Source organism: Camelus bactrianus, chromosome 23, assembly GCF_048773025.1.
Source record: "Camelus bactrianus isolate YW-2024 breed Bactrian camel chromosome 23, ASM4877302v1, whole genome shotgun sequence".
In the NCBI taxonomy this organism is placed as follows: Eukaryota; Metazoa; Chordata; class Mammalia; order Artiodactyla; family Camelidae; genus Camelus; species Camelus bactrianus.
In genome coordinates this window covers 25985175-26012923 of record NC_133561.1, presented here as the reverse complement: position 1 = coordinate 26012923, position 27749 = coordinate 25985175, and the positions used below count along the sequence as shown (strand labels likewise).

The following is a 27749-nucleotide window of genomic DNA, read 5'->3' as shown; positions in this document are numbered from 1 at the left end:
TCTCTTCTGATTTATGAAAGACTTCTCTTAACTCCTATGAGTAATTATATACTACTGCTAAAGCATAAGACTATTATAGCACCACTTTTTTTTTAACTTATATGGGGAAAGCATTGCAAAGGTTCAGCCGTCATGAAAACTTCTTCCCCTTTTGATCTGATTGAATCTACCTCTTTATGTAATGCATTGGGGATCATATTAACCAAAATAGAAATACTTGTCCACACTATTAAAAGTTGAAGAAAGGAAAAGTAAAAGATTGTGAAAAGGGAATATAAAATTAATAGACACAGTCTGCTAGTGTCCAGTATCATACGCCTTTATTTGCCATTGGTCAATACCACTCTTGTTTTAAATGTCACCCTTGATTCAGCCCTTCTCTAAATAAGATACTATTTGAAGATTATTTTGATGTTTATGAGTCACTTACTGAATTAGATATTATGGCAAATTTTAAGCAATCTTTTAATTCAAAAAACTTTCTATCATAGCAGTTGCTATTTGGGTGAAATCATCTTACCTCTTTTTTTTTTCCCCCAGGGGAAGGTAATTAGGTTTACTTATTTATTTTTATTCTTTGGAGGCGGTACTGGGGATTGAACCGAGGACTTCGTGCATGCTGTGCATGTGCTCTAGTGCTTGAGCTATACCCTCTCCCATCTTACCTCTTTTTAAACAGGTTCTTTGTTTACTTTGTTGCTTTCAATTAATCTATATTGTTTATATAGCTTTAAACTCAGCTTTAAGATTTTTTTATTACTCTTTATATATTTAATTCTTTATTTCTTGTTTTAGCTCCCAATATGGAACATATACTAGCAGTTGCCAATGAAGAAGGCTTTGTTAGGTTATATAACACAGAATCACAAACCGGTAGAAAGAAGTGCGTCAAAGGTAAGTCGAGGTCTAAAATATTTATTTTAAGATGATTTTTAATTCATAAAGCCTCAAAGAAATTATTATTGGAATACTTCCCCAATGATATTCACTTCTGATTAAGTCTGTTTAGGGACCAGGCTGAAAGTAAATGGTGGAGACTGACTTTCTATCAATAACTGTTAACTACAGCAAAGTCTTTACTGAAAATTAAGAAAAATACATTTTAGGATTAAAAACAGTTCTTCTTTGAAAAGTTAAATTTTTTATACTTAATGTGGTTGGGGGAAACATTGTTTTAAAGTATTTATGTTGACCAAGCATCTTCCATACATAAGGCAAAGTTCTGCTGACTGTTAAATTGGGACTAGTAAATTAACTGTTGAAATAACTAAAATAAAGCAAAGACTTTAAGTGAATTAGAAGAAATACAAAGAAAATGCCACAGGTGTCACTAAAAGCTTTCATGTAGTAAAGAAGGTGAGGAAAATTTTTCATGAAGGCTGGGACAGTTGAGTTGAACTGTGGTACTTAGACCAATGGAGATGAAATAGGACACTCCATGTAGAGGGAAAAGCATTAGCAAAGGCCAAAGATAGGAAAGCATAGGATATAATATGGAAATAGAACGTGATCTAGTTTGGTTGGAATAATAGAGAGAAAATGAGAGATATGGCCAAAGTGAGCAGCACTCTGAATATCAAACTAAAGTACTTTAGAATCCATTCAGAGAGCATGATGAAGACTGAGAATATTTCACAGATTCCATTTGAGAGAATATACTACTAGTCACCTCATGGAAAGCAATTTCATAGCAAATGGTAGTGTGATGTGGTAGTGAAGGGAACGTGCAATGCGTGTGAGTCCGCAGTTCTCTTTGGGTGCTGACTGCTACAGCTTTCAAGACTTTTAAACTGTTGTTGAAACGGCTACCACAGAACATAGTCTAAACATTTCACATTCACCGTTTTCTTTGTTTAGAGTGGATGGCTCACTGGAATGCTGTCTTTGACCTAGCCTGGGTCCCTGGTGAATTTAAGCTTGTAAGTGACTTTCATTTTACTGGGATCTGGGTAAACACTTGTAAAGGGTTGCTTTATTAAACTGATACCTTATTTTTGAAAGGTTACAGCAGCAGGTGATCAAACAGCCAAATTTTGGGATGTAAAATCTGGTGAGCTGATTGGAACGTGCAAAGGTCACCAGTGCAGTCTCAAGTCAGTTGCCTTTTCTAAGTTTGAGAAAGGTAGGTTTGTCTTATCCTCTTTCATCTCCTTAACCTCCTTCATGTTCCACTGTATAGTATTTATGGCTTCATGGTGAGGTAATAAGCTGCAATTCTTTCCAGCCTTTCCCCTGTCAAGAGTTGCTCCTTCACCTACGTAGATGATTTGAGATTCTTAACATGATTTGAAAACCTCAATGAAATTAAGTTGGGTTTTATTCCCATTCTAATAGACATTATCTCCCGCTTGTCCCTGAAAGTCAAGCATCTTCAGTATTTTTTTTTCTATAATCTTGCAGATAAGGTAAAAGTTCACAAATAGCCACAATACCTCTGTTCAACTTTGCATGGCATTTGAGGTCAAACCCAGTACTGGACACTGATTAACTCCTTGTAAAATAGTTACTTTAACTCTGCTTGTAAAATTTAAATGGGTATGAGGCTGGGGTGGGAAACCTGATCAACTGGACATGATTCTCTACTTAAAAATTTAACATGTAGTTACTTTAAATGGCTCAGTTCCCTCATATGTATTCAACTATTATTTACTCACAATTAATCTTTCTATATTTATTTTACTATTATAGGAGAAGGAAGACTTAAAGAGTGATACAATACAGAAGAGTACCTAAGCGACTAGGGAAAAACTTAGCAGGAGTGTCTGAATGAGCTCTTCATTTCTGGTTTTTGTTTTCTTCTTCTTCTATTTGTTTTTCACTAAATAAGGGACAATCAACATTTATCTCAAAGAAGTGGCTGAATCTATCTGACTTTAATCTTAGACTATTAGAGACAAACATTGCAATCTCCTTTATCATTTAAAAATACTCTGTTTTTAAAAGGAATATCTTCATTTATTCACCTGAGCACCTGAGGAATATTTAAACTGAGTTGTTGAGCTCGTTTGGACTTTTAAAAAAAGATCAGTTTTAATCTAGTCTGGTTGCTCTTGAGACTGGAACCTTTAAGAGGAAATACATGATACAGTTTTTTACCTCTTCATAACTTTTCATTAACACATCTATTGTATAAAGTTAGATATGCTTGTGTTCTAGTTTACTATACTCCTATGTCAGAGTTCACTCTGAGTTTATAAAAATAATTTAAGATCATGAAAATTTACTAAAGGTAGATTTGTTTATTTCAAGGGTAATAGAAAAGGGAAACACTATCTTTTGGTCCCTTTGCTTAATTTTTAAAACTCTGTACATTGAATCTATGCCAATATAGTCTAGTAGAAAAAGCAGTAAATGAGGCTTTCATCGTGGCGCCCAGTAGTCCACAGATGTCCTAGTGTGAATTAGTGTGGTTGGACATTGCCTCCAAGGCCACATAGTTTGGTTGTTATTCACAGATTTGATTTTACCCCCTACTCCCTCAGCCAAATGCCCTTGTGCAAGGCACACTTTTACAACCATAGAACACCTGTGTTTTGTTCTGATTTCTGTCTCTAAATTCTTGGACAAAGTCACTTTTATCTCCCTGAATCTTCATTTCCTCATTTAATGAGATAAATACATATTCTATTTGACTCACAAAAATATCATAAGCATAAAAATGAGGTGAGGTGTGAATGCGCGCGCGCACACACACAAAACTGAGGAGCATATAAATGCCTGGTGTTTTATTTTATTTTTTGTAAGTAGCATAGTAGAAAAGATCATGATACAGTTCTTTCAACACTACAAGGGCAGGATACAAATAATCCTAATAAGACATAGTTATACTAATGGAATTTGCCTTCTCTAAGTATCTACTACCTGTAAACAAGAAAAATGCTTTCATGTCTAATTGTCAGTTACTCACAGATGTGTTTTGTGTGACAGAAGAGTTGTTAGAACTTTTAGTGGGTATTTAAAAATGATTATAAGTGTATTTCCATTTCCTCTCCTACAAACTTACCTTCAAATTTGCACCTTCTTTTTCATTCTTCATTATCCAGTTTAAGAACAGTCATTCTTGCTAAACCACTGGTTCTCAGCCCTGACTGCACATTAGTCATCTGGAGAGGTTCTTTAAGATAACAATTAAATGTGAATCTCTAGGACGTGGACAAGGCATCTATTTTTTAAAAATTCCTCAAAGGATTCCAATGTGCAGCCAAGGTTGAGAAACATTTTTGATTCTCCCCAAGACCTTATGCCATCTCTTATATCCCCACAGCTCCTATAGCCTCCTCTCCTTCTCGTGGCTCTTTCTCCATAAGAAAGACTATGCTTATATCTGTGGTCTGTCTGAAAGGAAACAACCTTTAGTATGCTCCATTAGCTATCATCCTTTTTTACTTCCTATCTCTTCTAAGTTTCTTAAGTGTAATCAAAAGCTGGTTAAATGTCCTCATCTCAGTTTGGTTCAATCTGTTTTCCACTCCCATCTCTCTTCTTGAAATCAGCCTGCCTTCTATTTGTTCAATATTTGACACTTCTGACCATTTATTTTAAAATTTATAAATTTTTTTTTCTTTGGAATCTGTGATACCACTCCTGGTTCTCAGTCTTTCTCTTTATTCCTTCCTAGTTGCTTTTGTGAACTCCGCTTCTTTACCTAACTTGAAGTGTTGGCATGGTCCAGAACTCGGTATTTGACCTTCTTTTCCTTTCAATGTCTACCTTCTCCTGAATAGTTTCATCTATTTTAATTTTGTTTTGATTTTATCTTCATTCTTAAAGGATGTTTTTGTTGGCTATAAAGTCCTGAGTTCATGGGTTCCTTTCCTTTCATTACTTGAATATACTGTTCCACTGTCTTCCATGGTTTCTCTTGAGAACTCTGGTCATTCAAATCATTTCCCTGCATGTAATGTGTTATTTTTCCTGACTGCCTTCAGAATTTTCTATCTTGGTTTTCAGCAATTTGACTATGATGACTAGGTATGTTTTCCTTCAAAGTTATCCTGTTTGAAGCTTGCGGAGCATTTTTGAATTTGTAAATTTACACAGGGGTTTCACTGAATCTGAGAGACTTTCTGCCATTCTTTTTTTTTTTTTTCGGAGGGGGTGTTAATTAGGCGAATTTATTTATTTGTTTGTTTTTTAATGGGAGTCCTGGGAATTGAACCCAGGACCTCGTGCATGCTGAGCATGAGCTCTGCCACTGAGGTATCCCTCCTCCCTCCTCTGCCATAGTTTCTTGAAATATTTTTTTATGCCCAATTTTTCTCTCCTTTCCTGGGACTCCAATTATTCATGTATTAGACTTTTTGAAATTTTCCCATGAATCTTTGAAGCATTGTTCATTTTTTTAGTTTTCTTAACCTTGAGATATAATTAACATACCATAAAAGTGTACATTTAAATGGCTTTTAATTTTCTTACAGTTATGCAACCATTACCACAATCTAGGTTTACAACATTTTCATCAGCCCAAAAAGAAACCAGAACCCATTAGCATTACTTTCCATCTACGCTGGCCCTATACAACCACAAAACTACTCTCTGTCTCTATAGATTTGCCTATTCTGCACATTCACGTAAATAAATGGAACCATATAATATGTAGTTAACTTCCTTCACTTAGCATAATGTTCATTCTTCTCTCTTCCTCGAATTGAATTTCTATTGACCTGGCTTCCAAGTTAACAGACTTTTTCCTCTGTTCTCCATTCTGTTCTTAAGCCTATCCAGTGAATTTTATCACTTCAAAAGTTGGAGGTTTTGGTTCTAAAATTTCCATTTGTATTTGATAAATTCTGTTCGTTTCTCTGATGAGATTTCTCATCTTTTCATTGGTTCTGGGTGTCTTATTTCTTTACTTCGCTTGACATAGTTATATCTGTGTTATAACCTGACCTGATAAATCAGTATCTGGGTTGTTTTGTGGTTGGCCTCTATTGATTTCTTTTCCCTTGAGAATGACTTATTTTCCTGGCTCTTTCTATGACAAATAATTTAAGATTATACCCTGGGCATTGCAAATGGTATATTGGACCCTGGATTCTGTTATATTGCATAGAAAAGGGTTGATGTTTTTGTTTTAATAGTCAGTTAAATCAGACTCAAATTATATATTATGTATACAGTTAAACCTGCAGGAAGGCAGTTAATTCAGAAGATCTGATCTCAATTCAATACTTTAATTTAAGTCTTAGCTGCAAGCTGCTTTTAGTTTTCCCATATATATGGTTTAGGAGTGACCCAGAGACTTGTGCTAAGTTTAAATATAGAATTAGAGTTTCCCTTTCTCTGCTCTGTCCAGGGTTCTCCACTCCCTCTGGCAGCTCTTGTTGCCCTGGGTCTCCTTTCCTTAGTTCCTCTAGCTTGAAAGATGGTCTTTCTATGGGCACTTTAGCTGCCTGGTAGTGATGCTGCAATTGTGGCTGCCCTCAAGGTAAAACCACAGAAAAGCCAGTAACTTGCTGTAGGCCAATCACTTGCTTCAGGTGTTGACACCCTTCCACAAACTGTTTTTGTTCAATCTTTATAGGGCCCTCAGGTAGTTGTTTTTTATATTTTGACCAGAGTGTATAGCTAATGCAGGTGGCTTAATTTGCTAAGTCCTCACTCTTTCAGAAACAGAGCAGGTTTTTTAGGTTTAATTTTAAAGAATAAAGCATGACAGATAAATTGGAATTCTCCTGTGTCCCTTCCTCCAATCTCATTGCCCTTTTCCCATCCCCAGAGGCAACCTCTTTCACAAATTTTATATGGATCTGGTCCATATTTTTTATCCTGAGACAATACAACTTGGAGGTTTGGAGGTTTGAAGATTTGGAGGATGAACTGGCTTCATACTGCCAGAAATACCTTTGCAAGTTACTGACCCTCCCTGTGCCTTAGTTGCTCAACTGTAAAACAGGGATAATAATACTCACCCAATAGGGCTGGTAACAAGGATTGAGGTAATTTATAAAAAAGCACTTAGTAAGCACTCAGTATATTTTGGTTATTGCTTATTTATCATATTCTTACTACAACTTTACTATATAGTATAGTATATATAGTATAGTATTTTATGTATTTTTAAGAGAACTTACAGGGAAGGATTCTATAAAGTTTTTGCTCAACATAAGCATTTTGAGTTCTTTATAATCCTTTCCCTTCACAGCTTTGTTTTCTCTTATTTGTGTTGAGCTATATATTTTATCATTTTTAATCTCCAGTGCCAACCAATTACAGTACTAGCATATAATAGATACTCATGGAAATTTACATTGAAATGTATGTGTCATTGACTGCTTTTGTTGACTTCTTGATAAACTGTTTTTTTGTCTACAGCTGTCTTCTGTACAGGTGGAAGAGATGGCAACATTATGGTCTGGGACACCAGGTGCAACAAAAAAGGTAATCTAGTTCCATTTTGATTTTGATAAATGTGGCATTGCCCCATTATGGTGAATGAAAGAGTTAGTGATTTCACCTCATTACCACCAGGGGGCGCATGTTCATAATCCCGCAATTCGGCTCACTGTTCAATTCTCAGGATCTTAGTGAATGTTCCAAGTATTATCCTCCGTATTTACCTCATATTGTTTTGTAAACTGTAATGCCATTTACCTAAATTATTGATGGAATTGAAATTATTAATACATGGTCTCACTAGTAAATGATCCTTTATTTTAATATTTTTAAATTTGAAGCTTTAAAGAATTGGATTAAATTAAATATAATTATGCTCACATTGCCCCATGATGCCATTAAGCAGAAAGCAATGATCATCTCCCTGCTTACTTCCTTTTTTAAAAAATTACTTTTTAATATACTATTTTTTAGAGTAGTTTTAGATACACAGCAAAATTGAGCAGACTGTGCAGAGTTCTCTCTGTACTAATACACTCCCTGTCCCCACACAGCCTCTCTCACTATTAATATCCTGCACCAGAGTTGGATATTTGTTACAACTGGTGAACCTACACTGACACATTATCACCCAATGTCCGTCTATACTTTACTTTATGGTTCACTCTTGGTATTGTACATTCTACTAATTTTGACAAATATATAATGACATGTATCTACCATTATAGTATCCAGAATAATTTCTCTGCCCTCAAAATTCTCTGTTCTCTGCCTCTTCATCCTGTCCTCTCCAACCCCTGGCAACCACTGATCTTTTACCATCTCCATAATTTTGCCTTTCCCAGAATGATAATAGGAATCACATAGTATGTAACCTTTTCAGATTGCCTTCTCTCACTTAGTAATGTGTATTTAAAATTGGTTCGTGGCTTGGTATCTCATTTCTTCTTAGCATGGAGTAATATATCATTATTATTCTGGATATATCACAATTTATTCATACATTCCCCTACTGAAGGACATCTTGGTTGCTTCCAAGTTGTGGCAATTATAAACAGAGCTGCTGTAAATGTCCATATGCTTATTTCCTTTTCATGCATTATAGTATCACCACAAGAGATGTAGTACAGGATCTCTGCTGGCTTCTAGTTTCACTAATCTGATAAAGAACATAATTAATTTTGAGACTTTATATATAAATATTATATTCAGCATGGGTATGAAGTTCTGAAACCTAAACCAATTTCCTTGGAATATCTTTCAGATGGATTTTATAGGCAAGTGAATCAAATCAGTGGAGCTCACAATACCTTAGACAAACAAACCCCTTCAAAGCCTAAGAAGAAACAGAATTCAAAAGGGCTTGCTCCTTCTGTGGTAAGGTTTTATAGCTGAATACATGTGTGCAGATCTTGACAATAAGATGGAGTCTCATTTAAAGGAATTCATTAGGCATAAAATAGGAGCTAGAGATATAGGCAGTGAATGAGAATCTTCATTTCCTCTTGATATCAGTGGTTTATTGCTTAATACTTGTTCAGTACCTACAGTAGTGGTTCTCAAACTCTAGTGTACAACAGAGTCACCTGGGTAATATGTTAAACATTCAGCTTCCTGAGACTCATCCTAGAAATTTCCATGCATACTCTTCATCTGCAGTAGAATGTGATTCATTAGGAAAGAGGAATGGGTTGTTTGAAGAAGCATATTAAGTACCATGACACAGTATTGTGTAGGAGAAAGCAATCCCTATTGTTGTTTCCATAATACAAACTACAGAAAAGATGAGAGTTTTTTTTTTTAATATTTGGCAGAAGATTATTAAATATATTGAGAAATATTTGGGTGGAGTATGGTACCTCTTGAGCATCTTGTAGTCAAAGCTCCAAAGCTCAAATAATGCTCATAATACATCTTTTTTCTTAAAAAAAATCATCAGTAGAAGTTCTTACTTTATTTTGTTTATTTTTCTAATATTCCTGGTCTGGGGTCTAAATTAATGTTTTGGAGAAGTGGGGAAGTGGTTGCTAGAACATTAAGACTTAAAACGGCACAGACATGAATGAAACTGGCAGGGTAAGTAACATTTCAGACATTTCATCAGATTCTGAGTTAAGAAAACTTAAAAGCAATTGGGAGATAAAACTCCACTGAGCTCCTTTAGATTTTTCAGAGTGTGTAAACATCTTTCATCCATAATTCTTTAGACACTCCTGTATGATAATCTGGGTAGATGGCAACATTTTATAGATGAAACAGGCACAGGTTAAATGACTTTCCTAAGGATACACAGGGATGATTCCAAGTAGAGGCAGTAGGCTTACAGAAGTACAAAAATCTTTTCATCACTAGTTTTGTTTTTGTTACTGTTCTTTTGTTTTGTTTTGTTTTTGAGTATAGGTCAAAGTGTTCATATTATGTAATATAATTTGATATTTAGGTCATTTTCTTGCTAAAATTACTTTTTGGTCTGCATATATATCTAATTAGGATGATTGGAGAGGGAAGATAAGTTTTGGGGGAAAAGCCATCATGTTAGCACCTTGGTCTCTTGATAGTGAAGATTGTTATACCCAAAATAGGATTTCTTTCTTTTCTTTTTCTTCCTTGTGCTGTTAGGATTTCCAGCAGAGTGTTACTGTGGTCCTCTTTCAAGATGAGAATACATTAGTCTCAGCAGGAGCTGTGGATGGGTAAGAAAAGTCTTTATTTCTTGGTTCTTTTGATGAGCTGTCTTTCATGAACTGTGATGGGGAATCACTTAATCCCATTATAATTTTATGTGTGTGCTTTTAACTTTCAACATAGTGAGTACCCAGCTGAGAAGATGAACTACAGATCACACTGGAAAATACCCAGTAGGACTTTTGCTCAAATAATTAAATGAGATAACGTGTCACACTTAGCACACTGTCTAGCACACAGAAACAGTGCTGCTGCTGCTATTGCAGAGAAGCTGGATGGGTAGCTTTCTTGTCTGGGCAATATAATTTAATCAACAAGTCTTATTTTTAGGAGTGAAATTTCTGTTACAGGCATACATCAGAGATATTGCGGGTTTGGTTCCAGACCACCGCAGTAAAGTGAGTCATGTGAATTTTTTGGTTTCCCAATATATATATTAAAGTTATGTTAATATTATACTATAATCTGTTAAGTGTGCAATAGCATTGTGTCCAAAAAAATCAATGTACAGACCTTAATTTAAAAATACTTTATTCCTAAAAAAAAAAATGCCAAAACAATTACAATAGTAACATCAAAAATCACTGATCACAGATTACTGTAACAAATATAATAATGATGAAAAAGTTGAAATCATTGGGAGAATTACCAAACTGTGACACAGAGACATGAAGTGAGAAGATGCTGTTGGAGAAATGAACTATAGACTTGCTCTATACAGAGTTGCCACAAACCTTCAATTTGTAAAAAAAAAAAACACAGTAAAACGAGGTATGCCTGTAATTTTGGATTTTATTTTCTCAGGTTTAATAATATCCTAAAAGAAGGAATATGATTCTGGACATGTAACTGGCATTTCTGGGAGTAATCTAACTAGATTGATAATAAGGCCTAAGGACTTTCACATACTTTCCATTCATTATTGATCTGAATTTTTCGCTTCCAGATAAGTTTGTGGTACTTCTTGATTGGTTGCTTGGCCGGAATTTAAGTTCATTGAGTATAGGGACTCTTTCTTTCTAAAGCACTCTTCTTTGCCCCCATTTTGCCCATTATATCTTCCAAGACAGATCCCCCTTCAAAAATTGTAATTTAAAAAGATGACGGCTTGATAAACTAGGACTTCTATTGTGACCTCTGAATGCTAAAACTATTCTGTGAACCAAATTCTCAGGCACAAATGAAGGATTATCTAAAGGTTATTAGTTTTATTTGTAAATTGCTGTGAAAGTTTTGTTTCCAAGGATACTGCCCTTCTTTACCAAGCTTGTGCTTTTAAGTTGCCTACAGACTAGATGTAGAAAATTAAGAAAATTATCTCAGTAGATGAAATGAAAAAAATAACTATTTCATAGGAAAATTTAGACTAGATTACTTAAGGAGTTAATGTGTAGAGATAGAACCATAGGGACAGAGCATACATAATACTTAGTGATGTCAAAGGTTACATGCGAAATATTAAAGGCGTAGGAAGTGTGGTGTTTTGTTTTGTTTTGTTTCTGAAAACAATGAAACAATGACTATCAGCACTTAACCTTCATCTTCCTTTTCCGCTCCCTTGAAGTAAACTCAGGGCAGTGTATCAGTGGGTCAGATCACATCTGTTTCCGTTCTGCCAGAATTGTCAGCCTGATATTGGAGACAACAGTATGAGATAGTTCAGTCTGTTTCCCAATGAGATATCTTCACTGTACCTGGTTGATGTGCCAGAGGAGTTAGATTAAAGTCATTTTATGTTCAAATGTAGTTGAAACTGTTTGGTGTTGGAGAAGGACTACAAAATATTTCTTTACCTTGGTTTTTAGGGTAATCAAAATATGGGATTTACGTAAGAATTATACTGCTTATCGACAAGAACCCATAGCATCCAAGTCTTTCCTGTACCCAGGTAGCAGCACTCGAAAACTAGGTAAGCCTTTGTATATTCTGTAGGACTTTTTTTGAATATATGAGTTTTTGTTAAAATTTTTAAAATAAATATCAAGCTAGTTTTCAGCAACTATTATTCTCAATAGACTTGAGAAACTCTAACGTATGTAAGTATCTTTTTGAAGTTCAAAAGATAAAAACTCAGAAGAATTTTGGTTTATATAATTTAGGGAAGAATTCTGCTGATTCTTCTTGTGAAATGATCTAAAAAGATCATTTTCATCTCAGTTCTACTCTGTCATCAGTACATGCTAATTAAAGTTTCCTTTTTCCAGGATACTCAAGTCTGATTTTGGATTCTACTGGCTCTACTTTATTCGCTAACTGCACAGATGACAACATCTACATGTTCAATATGACTGGATTAAAGACTTCTCCAGGTAGGATCTTAGTCATTCAGATTCTCTTACCTGGAAACGAATATGGACTTTTTTGTTAACGGTACTTTAATGTTGACTTTTTTCTATACCAGATTTATTAAGACATACGAGGACTTTGGAGTCTTTGATTAGTTCCAGTGATGTTTTCATAGGTGTACTTACCTTGTGATGATTTCACAAGTGAACAGAATCCTGCTCCATATGGTGACTTAATTTCTCCCCAAAGTATGCCCCTTTGAACTATATTTAGAATTATCTCAATTTATGGGATAGAGAAGGCTGTTCTGCTCAGCTTTTGTCCTGTTTGGGGGTTCGTTAAAAATAGGGGGCTTAGTTTTTTAAGCTCCTAAAATAGTTCCTACCTACCTCAGCCTTCTCTTTAATGTTGGACAGAGGCTATTTTATCTCTGGATATTTTCCTTAACCTTACCTTTTTTTCTTCAAGAAATTGTAAGTGGAATGCGATTTTTAAACTGATAAATGACATTTTAAAAAATTGAAGTTTCTCAAGCATACTCTTAAGGGTTATTTGAGTTACATCATTTTAAGAACATTATCAGTTACTTAAGCAAGCTACATACTAGTAACCTACTTATTTCTCAGGCATAGCTCTGTCAGAGACAGACTTTGATTTCTATAACCAATCCTCAGAGCTACCCAGTTCCCACTAAAGTAAGATGTGTTGAGAAAAAAAAGGAAATCTCAAAATATTATAAAATTTAGCTAGACTCTTACAGGAGTTTCCAAAGACTGTCCCCAAGCCATTATTAGGACTTTGATACCAATGGCAGTATCACATTTTTGGCATTTCTAATGCCCTGGTTTAGGTCTGGTGTGTAAACAAGAGTAAGAGTATTTGGAAAAGGGAAGAGGTTTTATAACTTTGTTTGCTTTCTTTCCTGAACGGAATCAGAAATTGGACAACTTCTAATTTATTTAGTCATATAAAACAGACTCTACATAATCTCTCCCCAAAAGATAAAAGCCTAATCCTAATTATATTATCAGCTATTCAAGAGCTCTTTCTGTATCATTTTGTTATAGTGTGGCACTAAAAGGGGCCTTGAATTTGGTTGTCCTGCCATCAAACAAATATGCCCAAGGCTACTTTACTAATAATTTAGTAACCTTTTTTCCTGTGTTCCTAAAATAATTTGATTGGCTCCCATATATAGATTGGTAGGTAGGTGGATAGATAGATGCATTCCTTAGAAACTGAATGACAGACTTGAGTACATGTGTGTGTGACACATCTGGTAATGCTTGTCTTTTTCAAAACTTTAGAAAGTGTCTTGGACTCAGTACTTAATCTCCCATACTTCTAATTCACAGCATTTTATTATACTAAGAGATGTTCATAAGGATGGCTCGGAAGCATTTTAAGAGCCCAAATTGTCAAAGAAAGATTAAATCGAGCTAATTAAAGTCAATGTAGGTTTTAGAAGGATTTTTCACATGGTTTGAAATATATATTGGGTACTTTATGTTGGCTTTCTTAGTAGACCAGCAGAGGGCAATAAACACTTAGGGGTTTAGTGGGAAATTTGGTCTATAGTTTTCCAGCCAAAGCTTAGAGTTGAGAAAGATGAACAATTATAATCTTGGAGTTGTACTCAGAATAAAGGAAACTTTATTTTGTGGGGATTTATATATCATAGTAGGTCTATAATATGTATATCTGAATTGATTCATATCCTGCTTAACTTTCACGGTAATAGTATTTGATGTGGAGGGTATTTGATATGCAGACTTTTTCTTGAAAAGCTATAAATACAAAGGTTTTTTTCTAGTTTTATTCTAGCAAAAGGAAGGGATTTTTGTGAATACTTATGGAAAGCCATTGATTCACTTAATTCTCCCCACCCACCCCCATTGGAAAACTGGAGTGAAATATTTTTTTCTGGCCTAAATGTATCCTTAAATCCTCCAATACCTGAGTTTTTTTCTTTTATTTCCTAGTAGTGTTCTGATGCCGGAGACTGCAGATGTTGGTCTCCTTAGGATAGAAGGACATGTTGAGCACATTATGCTAGATTGGATAGTGAGAAGTCTGAACCTAACCTCGTTGGAGTATCTTACAAATGAATGTACAATTTAACCCCACCGGCCACTTCTACTCTTTAGGCTATTTAAAATGCTGGATTAAAAAGATACCCACATCTCAAATAAGCTATCTTAAATCTTAACTTCTTTCACTGATTTTTACCTATTCATACAACAATTGTTTGAAGACCTCTGTTCAAAGCACTATAGGGTCTAGTGAGGAAAGAATAAGATACAAAATTTATCCTCAAGAGGTCTGAAGTCTTAAGAGGAAGAAAGACTAATGTATAATGCAATGGAAAAAACCTAGCCTGGGGTGGGAAGAGAGGGTCTAATAAAAGCATTTTATTAAAAGATTGGACACTGGCTCCATTCTTGTCCTGTAAGAATATCTTCACTTTCTTTCTTTTCTTTTTTAATTGAGGTATCGTTGTTTTACAATGTTGTGTTAGTTTCTGGTGTACAACACAGTGAATCAGTTATACATGTATATTTTTCATATTCTTTTCCATTATAGTTTATTACAAGATACTGAATGTAGTTCCCTGTGCTATATAGTAGGACCTTGTTGTTTATCTATTTTGTATATAGTAGTTTGTATCTGCTAATTCCAAACTCCTAATTTGTCCCCCCCACCCTTCCCCTTTGGTAACCTCTTTGGTAAGAATATCACTTTCTTCACTATAGCCAGCTCCATACCAAGTATTTGGGCTCGGATCGTGATATTGGGTCTAATGTAAAGCCTCTTTCTAGGATTTCCTTTAATTTTCTGCCAAGGTCCAGTTCTTTTTTATTTGGTGACTATGAATTGACCATCTGCTACAGTAATTAATACACTAATAAAATTTGTTATAACATGTATACTGCCTGCATTTATTTGAAAACTAGAAATAACAAGAACCAAGAAATTTGAATTTGTTCTTCTTGCAGTGGCTGTCTTCAATGGACATCAGAACTCTACCTTTTATGTTAAATCCAGTATTAGTCCAGATGACCAATTTTTAGTCAGTGGCTCAAGTGATGAAGCTGCCTACATCTGGAAGGTAAGTTAGAAAATTTTCCCCACAAAGATGAGATTTAAATATTCTTGCAAATATTTCTTCTGTCTAAGAAGAGGTAAGCTTAATATAAACACAAACTTCAGCTTTTCTATATCAGATGTTCAGTAAAAATTACTTCTTATCTCCTAATCTAGCCAAACCCTCATTCAGGTTGTCACAGAATATATCATACTTTCATGTTAAGAGCTTCTCAGAAATTGGCAATCCATATCCTCCAACAGTTCTACAGATTATCAGGAAGTGGAGAATTCAGAAGACTGGAAAGAACCTTAAATATTTTGTCTTACTTCCTAGAAAAATTTGCTGTACTGCCTTCTGCCCTGTGTTTTCAAACTCTCATTCAAAATATAGTATTTTGATCCTAGAACCCTACACCCAGGTCACCCATAGAGCCTTGCACAAAACACTCACTCAAAAATATTTGTCTAATAATTGTGTTCTTTACTCTCCTGTAAGGGGCCAATCTTCAGGCAACTAAAGTAGATGTGGCTGCTTTATCAGTTTTGTATATATTTAATAGCATTGTTTACTCATTTATTTATTTTATAGATTTCTCGTTTCTACACAAATTGTATCTATATGTGTTTCACTTTTTAAGTAAACAGTGGTTCTAAAGTGACCACTATAGGCTAAGAAATTTAAAGATGTCCATTTGAGGTCCAGTGGGGAAAACTAAAATATTATACAAGTGGCATTTGCTGACCACTGAAAAATGGCTCTTGTGGAATAATAAATTATAGAAATGTCTGTGAGCTCAGAGAAAGAAGAGCAATTAAGGCATTGTTTTCCTAGGGCTAGAAACTAATTATCTTCTAGATTGCCCTATAATTTCATAAATGTCCTTGACATTGGTGAATTGAATGATCAGAGTTCATACAGTTTTCATTTTAGAGTCATGTCTAAAACTGTATAGACCCATGGATTCAATATCATCAAATCCCTTCTCAGGAGAAAACTATCATTCTTAGTCCTGCCAACCTCTAGGAGGTCATATCTTCAGTGTAGGACAGGGATAGATCCTGTCAGGTATGAAGCATAATTCTTCAGCTTAATTTCACCTGGTCCTGGAGAAGGTACTAAAAAATGATATCTCTGTATACCTAGAGTTGCAAAAATGCAACACTGCCTTATGAAAAGGTTTTAATAATAATATCCTAGATGGTCACAAGATGGAGGTATAGTTCTATCCAAGATGCTTTTGTGTTGACTTTTTCTGCAAGCAGATTTCTTTTATTTGCTTTATTTTTAAATGAAAATTGGCTTATGAAATACACACACGAGACCCCCATCTTGTGATAAGAGTCTTTACTAGCTTATTGTCTATAAAATTCTTCTGACTTGAACTTTAAACTTCATGTGACTAGCACTAGTGTTTCTGTCTTACAGTTTAAATTTTGAGTTTCAAATTTGGTCTTTTCCTTGTATTTATTATCTTTTGTTTTTCCCTTTCTCCTTCCCTCATTGTCTCACCTATATTTCTTTCTCTACTTTGGTTCCCAGCTTAGCTAAAGGGTTTTATTTCTACCAAGGTCTGTATCTTTTTAAGTTTCTTTCTTAAAAAAAAAAAAAAAATCAGACAGTACCAAAAACCATAATAAAGGATTATGGGGGGGAAAACCTTATGTACTGGTCATTTTTAATCATTTAAAATAAGTTTAATTGTATATACATAATTATATATGTAATTATACATTTTGTGTGTGTGTGTGTGTGTGTGTGTGTGTGTGTGTGTGTGTGTAGTTTCATTGCCAGATCTTAAAGCTCCTCCCTAGCTCTCTTCTCTATACGAAGGCCTTTGTTTTGTTGTTTCAGGAAATAAGGGTTGGGGGATGGTTTCTCTCTTTAAAGACAGGCAGTAAAGATACTTGGCTGTTTGTTAGTAACCCATTTTCAGACATCCAGTCAGTGGCTATCACACACATGGGTGACCCTTTCTGAATTCTAGGCTGGGTCACATGTTGGTGCTGAATGATGTGGTTCAGACATGATGTTCTCCTGCCTGTCCACACATAACTGAGTGTGCAGGTTCTGATATTACAGATCCTGGCAAACTTACTGCTCCTAAAATTGAATTTGCCTAGTGAGATGGCTCAGTTTCTCTCTTCCATGATCAGAAAAGGGGGGAGGGGTGTAGTATAAAAACAAGTCCACATAAACTGAGTATTCAGTCTCTCACGTCAGAATTCCCTCAGGTATTAGGATTTTCCTATGCCCAAAAAGCCCATGGGCACAAGAAAACAGAGTTAAAGAAGGTAGTTTTAGATCTCAAGACAGAAGAGAATAGCCTTTTAATTCTCACCACTGCCCAGCAAAGAGGAGACATAATACAATTAGACTTTCTGACACTGAGGCCCAAGATTTAAATTAAAAATAAAAAAGATTTAATATTAGGAGTTTTTTTTTTTTTTAAGTTTCCTACCCCTTGTCCTGCCCTCACCCCTACCCCTCCCCTTCCCTGGTTCATTTCTGATATAGCCACTGAATAGTATTGAAGTGGCTATAAATAAACTGATTTGGCACCGTCATTCTACCGCTGACTGGCGAAACATTGAGCCTGACACTTTAGGAAGTGTAAATGATCTCATGGCAGAAATGAAGATTAGGTTTGGTTTCTAACTGGGTAGAGTAAGGAGATTTTTTGAGGAAAGGTGCTGATCTTTTTTCATGTTCAAGTATACAAAATGTTATATGAGGTCTGCAGGTTAGAGCCTGTTACTTCTAAAGTACCTTCATAGTTCTGGGAGTTTTAACTTTGGAATTTTTCATGCCGTAAATTAGTCTTTATTCTATAACAACTAGAATTTGTAAGAGAGGACAATTTTCTCTGTTTTGACCATTCCCAGGATGCACAGATGTAAATGTCTCTTGGACTTCACGGTCTCCTCTTCCTATTTAAGAATAGAGAGAGGCTTTTAAAAAATGCAATCATGTAATTATGACAATGTTTTTATAATAACAAAGTGACAATAAATAAAAACTTATTTGATTAAAAACAAAGGATTTAAAAGTCACTTGGATTTCATTAGAAGACATTAATTTTCTTTGAGGTAGACACCAAGAAGGTAACGATACTAGGATAGTCCTCAACTGTGAAAACATTTGTTACTAATGTTCATAAAAACTTGTTGGACATTAGTTCTCATTTCAGCCCACAACATGCCCTTCCCTCTACTTTTTTTTATTGAGATAGAATTTGTATAATATAAAATTCACCACTGTAGTCATTTTAAAGTGTAGAATTCAGTGATTTTTTTAGTATAATCACAGTATTGTGCAACCATCCCCACTATCTCATTCTCAGACATTTTCATCACTCCAAAAAAGAAATCTTTTACCCTTTAAAAGTCGCTCTCCATTCTATCCTGCCCCCAGCTTCTGGCAACCACTAGCCTATGTTCTGTCTCTATGGGTTTGCCTATTCTGAATATGTCCTATAAATGGAATCATACAGTATATGATCTTTTATGTCTGACTTTGCTTTCACTTAAAGTTTTCAAGGTTCATCCATGTTGTGCTTGTATCAATATTTCATTCCTCTTTATGACTGAATGATCCATTGTGTGGTCAGACCTCATTTTATTTATTTATTCATCAGTCGACAGACATTTAAATTATTCCACTTTTTGGCTTTATGAGTAAAACTAATATGAACATACGTGTACAAGTTTTTGTTTGAACATATGTTTTCAATTCTCCTGGGAGTGCATACCTAAGAGTAGAATTGCTGGGTCATATGGTAATTAATTCTATGTTTAACTTTTTGAGGAACCTTCCCCTCACTTTCAGTGCTATGTAAAGTGCCTGGCTCATAGTAATCATTTAATAAATGTTAACTTTTATTGTTACTGTTATTACTCCTGTCTTATAAAACTGTAAAAAGTTTTTCCAACAGGTGCTTTGTTTTTTCCTCTTAAATCCTATGGATAAATGCAGAAATGTGCATACATTCTATTGGTGGTTGTTTGGTTTTTCCCTGACATTCATTTTAATCTTTGGTATAGATATTCAGGTTCTTCTGGGTATTGTAACACCTGAGAAACTGAGGAAGGGCAGTATCATGAAATGAAAAGCTAGAAGCAACAAGCAAGTAAACCAATGGAGTAAAGTAATGGGTTCTTACCAGGGAGGGTCAGGAGGACATGAGGATTTCCTCTTCCTTTTCACTTGCTGCTACCAGTCTTCCTTGGGCCCTGGGTAAAGAGGAACTTAATGGGCTGGGGCCATTGAGACTTTCTGTGACTACTGAGATAGTTAGAGACTACCTTGAAAGTCTTTTCTAAAATACGCTATCTTGTGGGAGAACGAGTTCTTGTTCTCTGTGGCACTGTAAGAGTAGGAAGTAAGTGAGATCCTTTCAGACCTCAGGAAAAAGCCTTCTTTTTTGTTACACTTTAATTAACTCAGCAAGACTAATTAGATTCTGTTCCTTGTCTTCTTTGGCTTTTTGAGTCATTACTATGTGCCATTTAACCCAAGAGAGGAGTAGTAATAGTTGAATTGGACAACCTTATGAATCAGGGGATCGAATCTCTTGACTATGATCTGAGGACTCTACTAAGCTTAGTCATTCTCACAGATATTCTTTCCAGAGTGCCTCCACTTTCTTCATGAGTACCTTCACTTTCTGAATGAGTAATGATTCAGAGCCTCAGGAAAATGAAAAGAGTAATTTCTATTTTTCAAACACACGTGCTAATAATAGTTATGTGAGTTTGTACTTCATGCTGTACTCATTAACTCCATGGCCTATGACAGGGATTGACAGCTCTTGAATGACTCAGCTGTCAAATGCATATCATTAATGGCATCCAATGAAGGGGAAAATATGATTCTTCATCACATGCGTAGTACTGCACAATGTGAGCCTTCTTTATACATTAAAATGTGGTAGTACTTACTTGAAAACTCAAGAAGCAAATGAACTGAAATTAAACTTTAGAGGAAATTTTTTTCTTCCCCAAAAAGTGTACCAAAATGCCATGTAAAATATAGCTTATGCCCCTTCAAAATGAAGGAGTATAACTTAGAACTTCAGTAAAAATCAGTGAATCTTCATTTGGAAGAAAGATTGTCCTCTTGTCCCAAGAGATCTATTAGCATATCTCAGGTATCTTCAGGATTTAGTTAGCCGACTAGAGAAGATCTAAATGTCTAGGCTCTACCTGAAGTGCACTGCCTAGCAGCTAAGCCTCATCCTTTCAGTCTTGAATTTTAGCCAAAATATGTATACCTAAGTAGTCCTAATTTGAAACAAGACCTGACCTGGTATCTAAGCTCATATCGTTTACTTATTTTGGCTATTTTCTTTCTGTTCTCTCAGATTAATCACAGAAATACTTTCATTGCCCATTGAGACCCTTTTTCTGAACAATAACTAGGCATGTCTAGGGGCTTTTGGTAATAACCCTAAAGCTCTCTAAGGCACAGATGAGGAGCAGTTCAGTGCCTCTGTCTGGGAGACCTAAACACTGCTCTGCTGACTTGCTTGTTTCTTTTTGATGGTGCAATAGGTCTCCACACCCTGGCATCCTCCTACTGTGCTCCTGGGTCATTCTCAAGAGGTCACATCTGTGTGCTGGTGTCCATCAGACTTCACAAAGGTTTGTAAGCCAATCTCTGTAGTTGATTTTAAAAGCAGATCACAGATTTGTAGGTTTTCCCAAAGTTACCTTGAGAGTTATATAAACTTTTACATTTAAATAGACATTTAAAAGCCCTAGAGGCCACCCAGGATCTATACCATTATTAATCACACATAGTCTATTTTTTTCTTCCAGTAGAGAACCTGCATTATGCCCTTAGGAATAAGGATGGATTTCTTGGCTCCCTGAAGTCATTCCTTTCCTAAACGTAGAATTAAGTTTTTAACATTATTAAAATTTCATCTTAAAATTGAAGGTAAAAAGAAAATGTTAGGTGACAACTCATCTTTCTAATGTTCTACATATTAGCAATGGTGGTGTATTAAAGGTAACATCTTGATTGTTCTTCACAGTCCAGTTTGGGTTTTCACATGCCTGAAAAGTGTTACTGTGAAGTCTTAACATGTTAGGTTATTTGTGGCTAAACTACATAAGAAGTAACTCCAAAGTGTTTTAGACTCTCTGGAAAGAAGACAATATGCTCACAAAATTTGTTTACTAGTGATATTTAAAAGCGAATAAACAGAAAACCTGAAACGTAGAACTCCCAGAAACAAGCAAACACCACATATATGTAAAGGGTTTCACCCTCCCAGTGCTGACTACCTAACTCTTTGGGTTATTCTGGGTTTGCAGGAAATGTCCCTCCCGTGGAGATCTCCTTTTCACCTGTGACGTTTTGAAGTTTTGTTGCCTATTGTTCCCGTCTGTTTTTTTATCTTCCAGAATCTTCTCGTTGTCTGATTTACTCATGGCATCCCTGCTTGCTTTCTAGTACTGCTTTTTTAGTACTCCTGTGGATTCTTTTTATTTCTACATCCCTATATAACCATTTCTGTGTGAGCTTCATGATAGACCTTTTTTTGAAATCACTGCTTTAATCACCAATAATTACATCCCAATGACATTTTTCCTGTAAGATTTCATGTAATTTCCAGTGAAATATCTGCTTTTAATGTGGGATCTGTATCTTCATAGAACTAAGATGGGTTTTAAAAATTATTTAGTTAATTATGTCATCTTTTTCCATTCATCATATATCGTCCTTATCTCTGTACACAGAAAAGACACAAAAGAAATGGCAGAGCTATTTACATGTACTAGTTTAACAACCACCTTTTTAAAAAGTTTAGTTGGGGAGAGTATAGCTCAGTGGTAGAGTGCATGCTTAGTCATAGGTTCGATCTCCAGTACCTCTGTTAAAGAAAAATAATAATGATAATAAGTAAAATAAATAAGTATTACCTCCCTCCTCCAAACAAAATTCTTTAAAATGATTTTGTCCCTAGCCTGTAGTTGAGAAGCCCCACTTTAAAAAAAACACCACTTTAAAAAAAAAAAAAGACTTTGAAATTGGAAAAACTTCAATTTAAAGTCTAGTTCTGCCACTTAATTGTGGAGACCTTGGACAAATAACTTTCTTCCCATTTTGTAGATGAGGTTATTTGAGTATAAGGCTTTTTATACTGTGAGAATTAAATAAGATAAAGAATTAAATTTTCAGACACTCAGACTTAGTTGCTCTGTAAATAATAACTTGTTAATAGACTATAGAGTAACTGGGGATTCCAGGCATTTCTTGCTGAGCAGTTAAATATTTGTGTCTTCTTTTGGCCTCCCAGTAAGGAAAGGAAAAAGCTGCCAGTCTCTTGGGGGCCAAGACTTAAGAGAACGTGTGTTCTTTTTTTCTTTCTCTTTAGTGACTGAAATAGAGAAATTATATAAACAAATGCTGGGGAACAGCTCTGGTACCAGTGGCCAATTGCCACAAGCTCTTCAAGCTGGACTTTCTCTGCCATAAAAGGCTTGAGACCAAGATCAGGAATGGTCAGATATTTTTAAAGGGGCAAAGGTTGTTTTTAACTTCTTTCAGCCTAGTGAACTTGTTGTTTTCCCAAATTGCTCCTTTACCTATCTGAAAAAGAATCTTAAAGGAATGGCTTCATTCTACTTGTCATAGCATACTAGAGTCATGGACTAAGTCTAATCTTAGAAATGACCCCATTACTTTAGCAATAAGCCAGAACTTGCAGAATTCAGAAGAAAGTCATAGAAATTGAATGTCAGTGACATACACTGATTGATCATTTAAAAGAAAGAGTAAAAAGGACATCTTAATTATAAGTTTCATAGTTACATAGAGGGTGGTAAAGATAAGGACTTGCCCACCTTCTTCAGAATAAAATGAACCTGGTTTTGTAGTAGAGCTTTAGGTTAGGTAAGAAATGACTGGTCACAAAAGACATACCAGCAGAATGTATATAAGTAACGAACTAAAGAATCCACTTCTTTGGAAATCTGGAATGATTCCTGAAAGCAAGAAATGAAAGTATGTGACCTTTCAGATAATATTTTTCTATATCTTGTTATATCAGACAGACTAATTCTCCAGTCATGAGCCCTACTTTTTACTTTGTTATGAGTCTTTGATTGAAACTTATTAACTCCCTTCCTGGTTCGCATTAGATTGCTACCTGCTCTGATGACAATACACTGAAAGTCTGGCGCTTAAATAGAGGATTAGAGGAGAAATCAGGAGGAGATAAACTCTCCATAGTGGGCTGGGCCTCTCAGAAGAAAAGAGAAGCAAGAGCCGACCTAGGTAAGGATCCCATGCATTTTTCTAAGTTTTTTATAGTTTGGTTGGTTTCTGCAGTGCAGAGTGATGAGCTGGATTCTATGATCTTATTTTAGTAAGATTATTTTAGTATATTTTAGTATATTATTAAAGGAAAGCACCATCTTGTTGACATTCATTCTTTTTAATAAGTATTTTCTGAACACTACTATGTTTATCATCTACACAAGGCACTGGAATATGTTGGTAGATTTATTTTTTAGATATTTATTGACCATCTACTTTGTGCTAGGCACTGTTCTAAGTTGCTGGAGATTCTGCAATAAACAAAAGAATCAAAATCCCAAAGATGTGAACAAAATTTACATATTAGTGTGAGAGGCAATAATCAAGTTAAAGAAAAATTTGTCGGATAACAATATGTACTCAGGGAAAAAGGAAAACAGAAACAGGAGAATAGCAAAGCATGCTGTTAAAATTTTAAATTAGGTGCCCAGGGAGGCCTCAATGAAAAGATGGCATTTGAGTAAAGAAAGTGAAGTAGTAAGCCGTGTGGATATTTTAGAGGATGTTCTAGGCAAGCAAAACAGCAAATGCAAAGGCCCTGAAGCAGGAGCAGGCCTGACATATTTCCTGTTCCTCAAAGTGGCTAATGTTGCGGCTAAAGCAAGCAACAGAGAGGGAGGGGAATAGTGGAAAAATAAGGTTCTTGTACAATTTTGGCTTTTATTCTCCAACAAAAAGCTGTTGGAGGGTTTTGAATAGAAGAGTATTATGATCTGACTTTTCTTAACTTGATCATTCTAATTCCTGTGTTGGAAACAAATTGTAAAGAGATCAGGATAAAAGCTGGAAGCTAATTTAAAAATTCATTGAAATAATCTGGGAAGCAATGATGGTGACTTGGACCAGAGTGGTAGCAGAGGATATGATGAAAGTCTTCAGATTCTGGATATATTTACATGATAGAGCCAACAGAACATGCTGTAGGATCAGATGTGGGATGCGAGGGAGTTATCAAGAATAACTTCAGAGTTTTGGGCTTGAGAAGCTAGGAGAATGGAGTTGCCATTGACCTATATAGGAATCACTGCAGGAGGAGAAGATTTGGGTTTCAACTATAGTAATTAGAGAGAAGGTAGAAATACAGGCACAGTGAAGACAGGTGGATATATGGGATGGTCAGAACTTCTGGAAGTTCCCATCTGTTCTGATAGCTTCTATTTTCTTAGATAGGAATCAAGATCATCAACTGAGAATAAGGGTTAGGGAAGGAGGTGGTAGAAATCTGAGGAAAGATAATAAAGTCTGCAATAGCCATGTGGAGAATAGAAGAGTAAATGGACCAGGGAAATATGACTGTTGGGCAGAAAGAGTCAGCCTGGGGCTAGCACTCATTATTTGAAAGTGAGCGGTCAGCATGGTGTCTGTCTGCTGCATAGGTACAGGTACACTGTCAGTGGATAGTTGATTTTAACCAGGGAGGTGGTTTAAATCCACAAGAATGATGAAGTGAGCAGAGGGCTGAGGGAGTTATGCACATAGATAAAACTGGGTAAGGAGGGAAGTGAGGGTATAGTAGGGCTGGAAGTAAAAATGGTAAGATCAGTGAATTGAGGATCCCCTGGGGATGAAGGATTGTTGGAATGGGAGTGCTAAGGGGGCTGAGAAAATAGGTGGTGGTTGAAATTGAGATAATGGAGGATTTGCAGGTATTGGTAATAATAAGATCAAGGAATAAGTGGCTTAAGTGAGTGAAAGGACAAGGATATTGTAGAAGAAGGAGATCAAGAAACTGAGAAACCAAGGTATTGGAGAGATCGTGAATATGCATTTTGTAATAACTGAGATTTGGTGGGGATGGTATTAAAGAGAGTGCCAGTGAACCAAGAACAAAAGTCTAAGCACTGAACCAGCCAAAGGGGACCCAGGTGTTACCAATAGATATACAGTAATAAGCTTGAAATTCAAACTTAAACATTCATTTTATGTTAGCCATCAAGGCCTAAGGTAACGGAGAGTTGAAAGTGAGAGAATATATGCTCATTTTTCTGATGACCTACTTAGTCTCTTACAAGATGCTGTAACCAGAACTGAACTCCAGAGGGGTCTTTTACTCAAAGGCTGCTTCTATAAAGTCTTTAATGCCTTTATTTTTTGTTTCTACTTTCTTAAAAAAAAAAAAAAATTAAGTTAATCGTTTAATAGTAGTCAACTAGCTCTACAGGGCTAAGTAAGGTAAACAGCAGTCTCCAGAATCCCTGCCCCACGGTTCCCCTTTCCAGGGGTAACCACTTTCAAATCTTTTAGCTGATTCTTTGATACGTATGTCTTTATCTCTAAATAATATTTGTGTATTTCTATTTCTTTTGGGATGTTTTTGCAATTTTCAGCATTATCTTTTGACTTCTTACTCTGTGAGATAAACATTTAGCTCTTTCCTGCGTCCCCTTGCTGGCAGTTGACTGATTATTAGTAAGCTCTCTAGATTCCTCAAAGGAACTGACTTTCAAGAAGCCCTCAGGACAGTAACCCAGTCTGTGCTACCATGTCCTCAGATCTCATGCAGTGCTTGGTCCATAAGAGTTGATGACTCACTCTTCTGACACACTGTTCAGAGAAAAGAGCAAATTGCAGAATACACGTGTGTATATAATCATTGTGGGTTTTTTTAAGGTATGATACACATAAATGTGTGTGTGCTAATAGGCACATAGAAAATTATGGAATACACAGGAGCATAAGAGTGAAATGAGAAGGTTGAGAAGAGGACCTTTTAGCACATGAAAAGATGTTCAATATCACTAATTATCAGAGAAATGAAAATCAAAACTACCATGAGGTATCCCCTCACACCAGTCAGACTGGCCATCATTAAAAAGTCCACAAACAATAAATGCAGGAGACTGTGTGGGAAAAAAAGGAACCTTCCTACACTGTTGGTGGGAATGTAATTTGGTGCAGCTGCTATGGAGGACTATGGAGATTCCTTAAAAAAAACTAAAAATAGAGTTACCATATGATCCAGAAATCCCACTCCTGGGAATATGTCTGGAGAAAACTAATTCAAAAAGATACATGCACTTCAGTGTTCATAGCAGCACTATTTACAATAGCCAAGACATGGAAGCAAACTAAATGTCCATCGACAGATGATTGGATAAAGAAGTTGTGGTATATTTATGTAATGAAATACTATTCAGCCATAAAAAATAAAATGATGCCATTTGCAGCAACATGGATGGACCTAGAGATTATCATACTAAGTGAAGTAAGTCAGAGAAAGACAAATATCATATGACATCACTTATATGTGGAGTCTAAAATATTGACACAAATGAACTTATTTACAAAACAGAAACAGACTCACAGACACAGAAAACAAACTTATTATTACCAAAGGAGAAAGGAGGGGAGGGATGAATTAGGAGTTTGGGATTAGCAGATGCAAACTACTGTACACAGAGTAAATAAACAACAAGATCCTACTGTATAGCCCAGGGAACTATATTCAATATCTTATAATAACCTATAATGAAAAAGAATATGAAAAAATATGTATGTATATAACTGAATCACTACGCTGTACACCAGAAACTAACACAACATTGTATATCAACTACACTTCAATTAAAAAAGAAAGAGGACCTTTTACTTTTCACCTTATTTCCTTCTGTAACTGTTTGGATTTTTTTTTTACCATGAACATTTATTACTTTTATAATTGAATTACTGTTAGAGAGCGAGAGAATTTGACAATAACATCCTGAAGGAAGAGGAAATGCCCCAACTTTTCACCACATCAGATCTCCCGCTGACCTTTAGTAAACACTTCAAATATCTGCCACTTAAATATCAGAAACATATATTTGCTTTGTCCCTGGCCCAACTTTTCCTTCTCCCTGGATCCTGCCTTAGAATCTGCATATTGTAAGATGCATACCACTTTAGGACTTTCTGCCCTAAACATCTCTTCAGCCCACTTTAATGGAACCATTGACTTAGGGGCTGTGGAGTGACCGTGGACCTGAACTGAAGTGAAGCACATGTAAAGTTGCTTTCCTCCGAAATAATAACTATAATCAGGCTCTAGTTC

The 27749-nt window shown here is 35.6% G+C and overlaps 1 protein-coding gene across 3 annotated transcripts in view; it reads left to right on the top strand.

Annotated features, from left to right (window-relative positions):
- DTL (denticleless E3 ubiquitin protein ligase homolog) overlaps nt 1-27749 on the top strand; it is a 52323-nt gene that overhangs the window by 8482 nt on the left and 16092 nt on the right. For all 3 annotated transcript variants that reach the window (XM_010949481.3, XM_045512479.2, XM_074351846.1), the window contains exons 3-13: nt 796-894; nt 1858-1919; nt 2002-2122; nt 7315-7380; nt 8600-8712; nt 9955-10028; nt 11826-11929; nt 12225-12329; nt 15303-15415; nt 20944-21033; nt 23542-23677. In XM_010949481.3, coding sequence (XP_010947783.2) covers nt 796-894; nt 1858-1919; nt 2002-2122; nt 7315-7380; nt 8600-8712; nt 9955-10028; nt 11826-11929; nt 12225-12329; nt 15303-15415; nt 20944-21033; nt 23542-23677 — 1083 coding nt within the window. The remainder of the gene's footprint in view (nt 1-795; nt 895-1857; nt 1920-2001; nt 2123-7314; nt 7381-8599; nt 8713-9954; nt 10029-11825; nt 11930-12224; nt 12330-15302; nt 15416-20943; nt 21034-23541; nt 23678-27749) is intronic.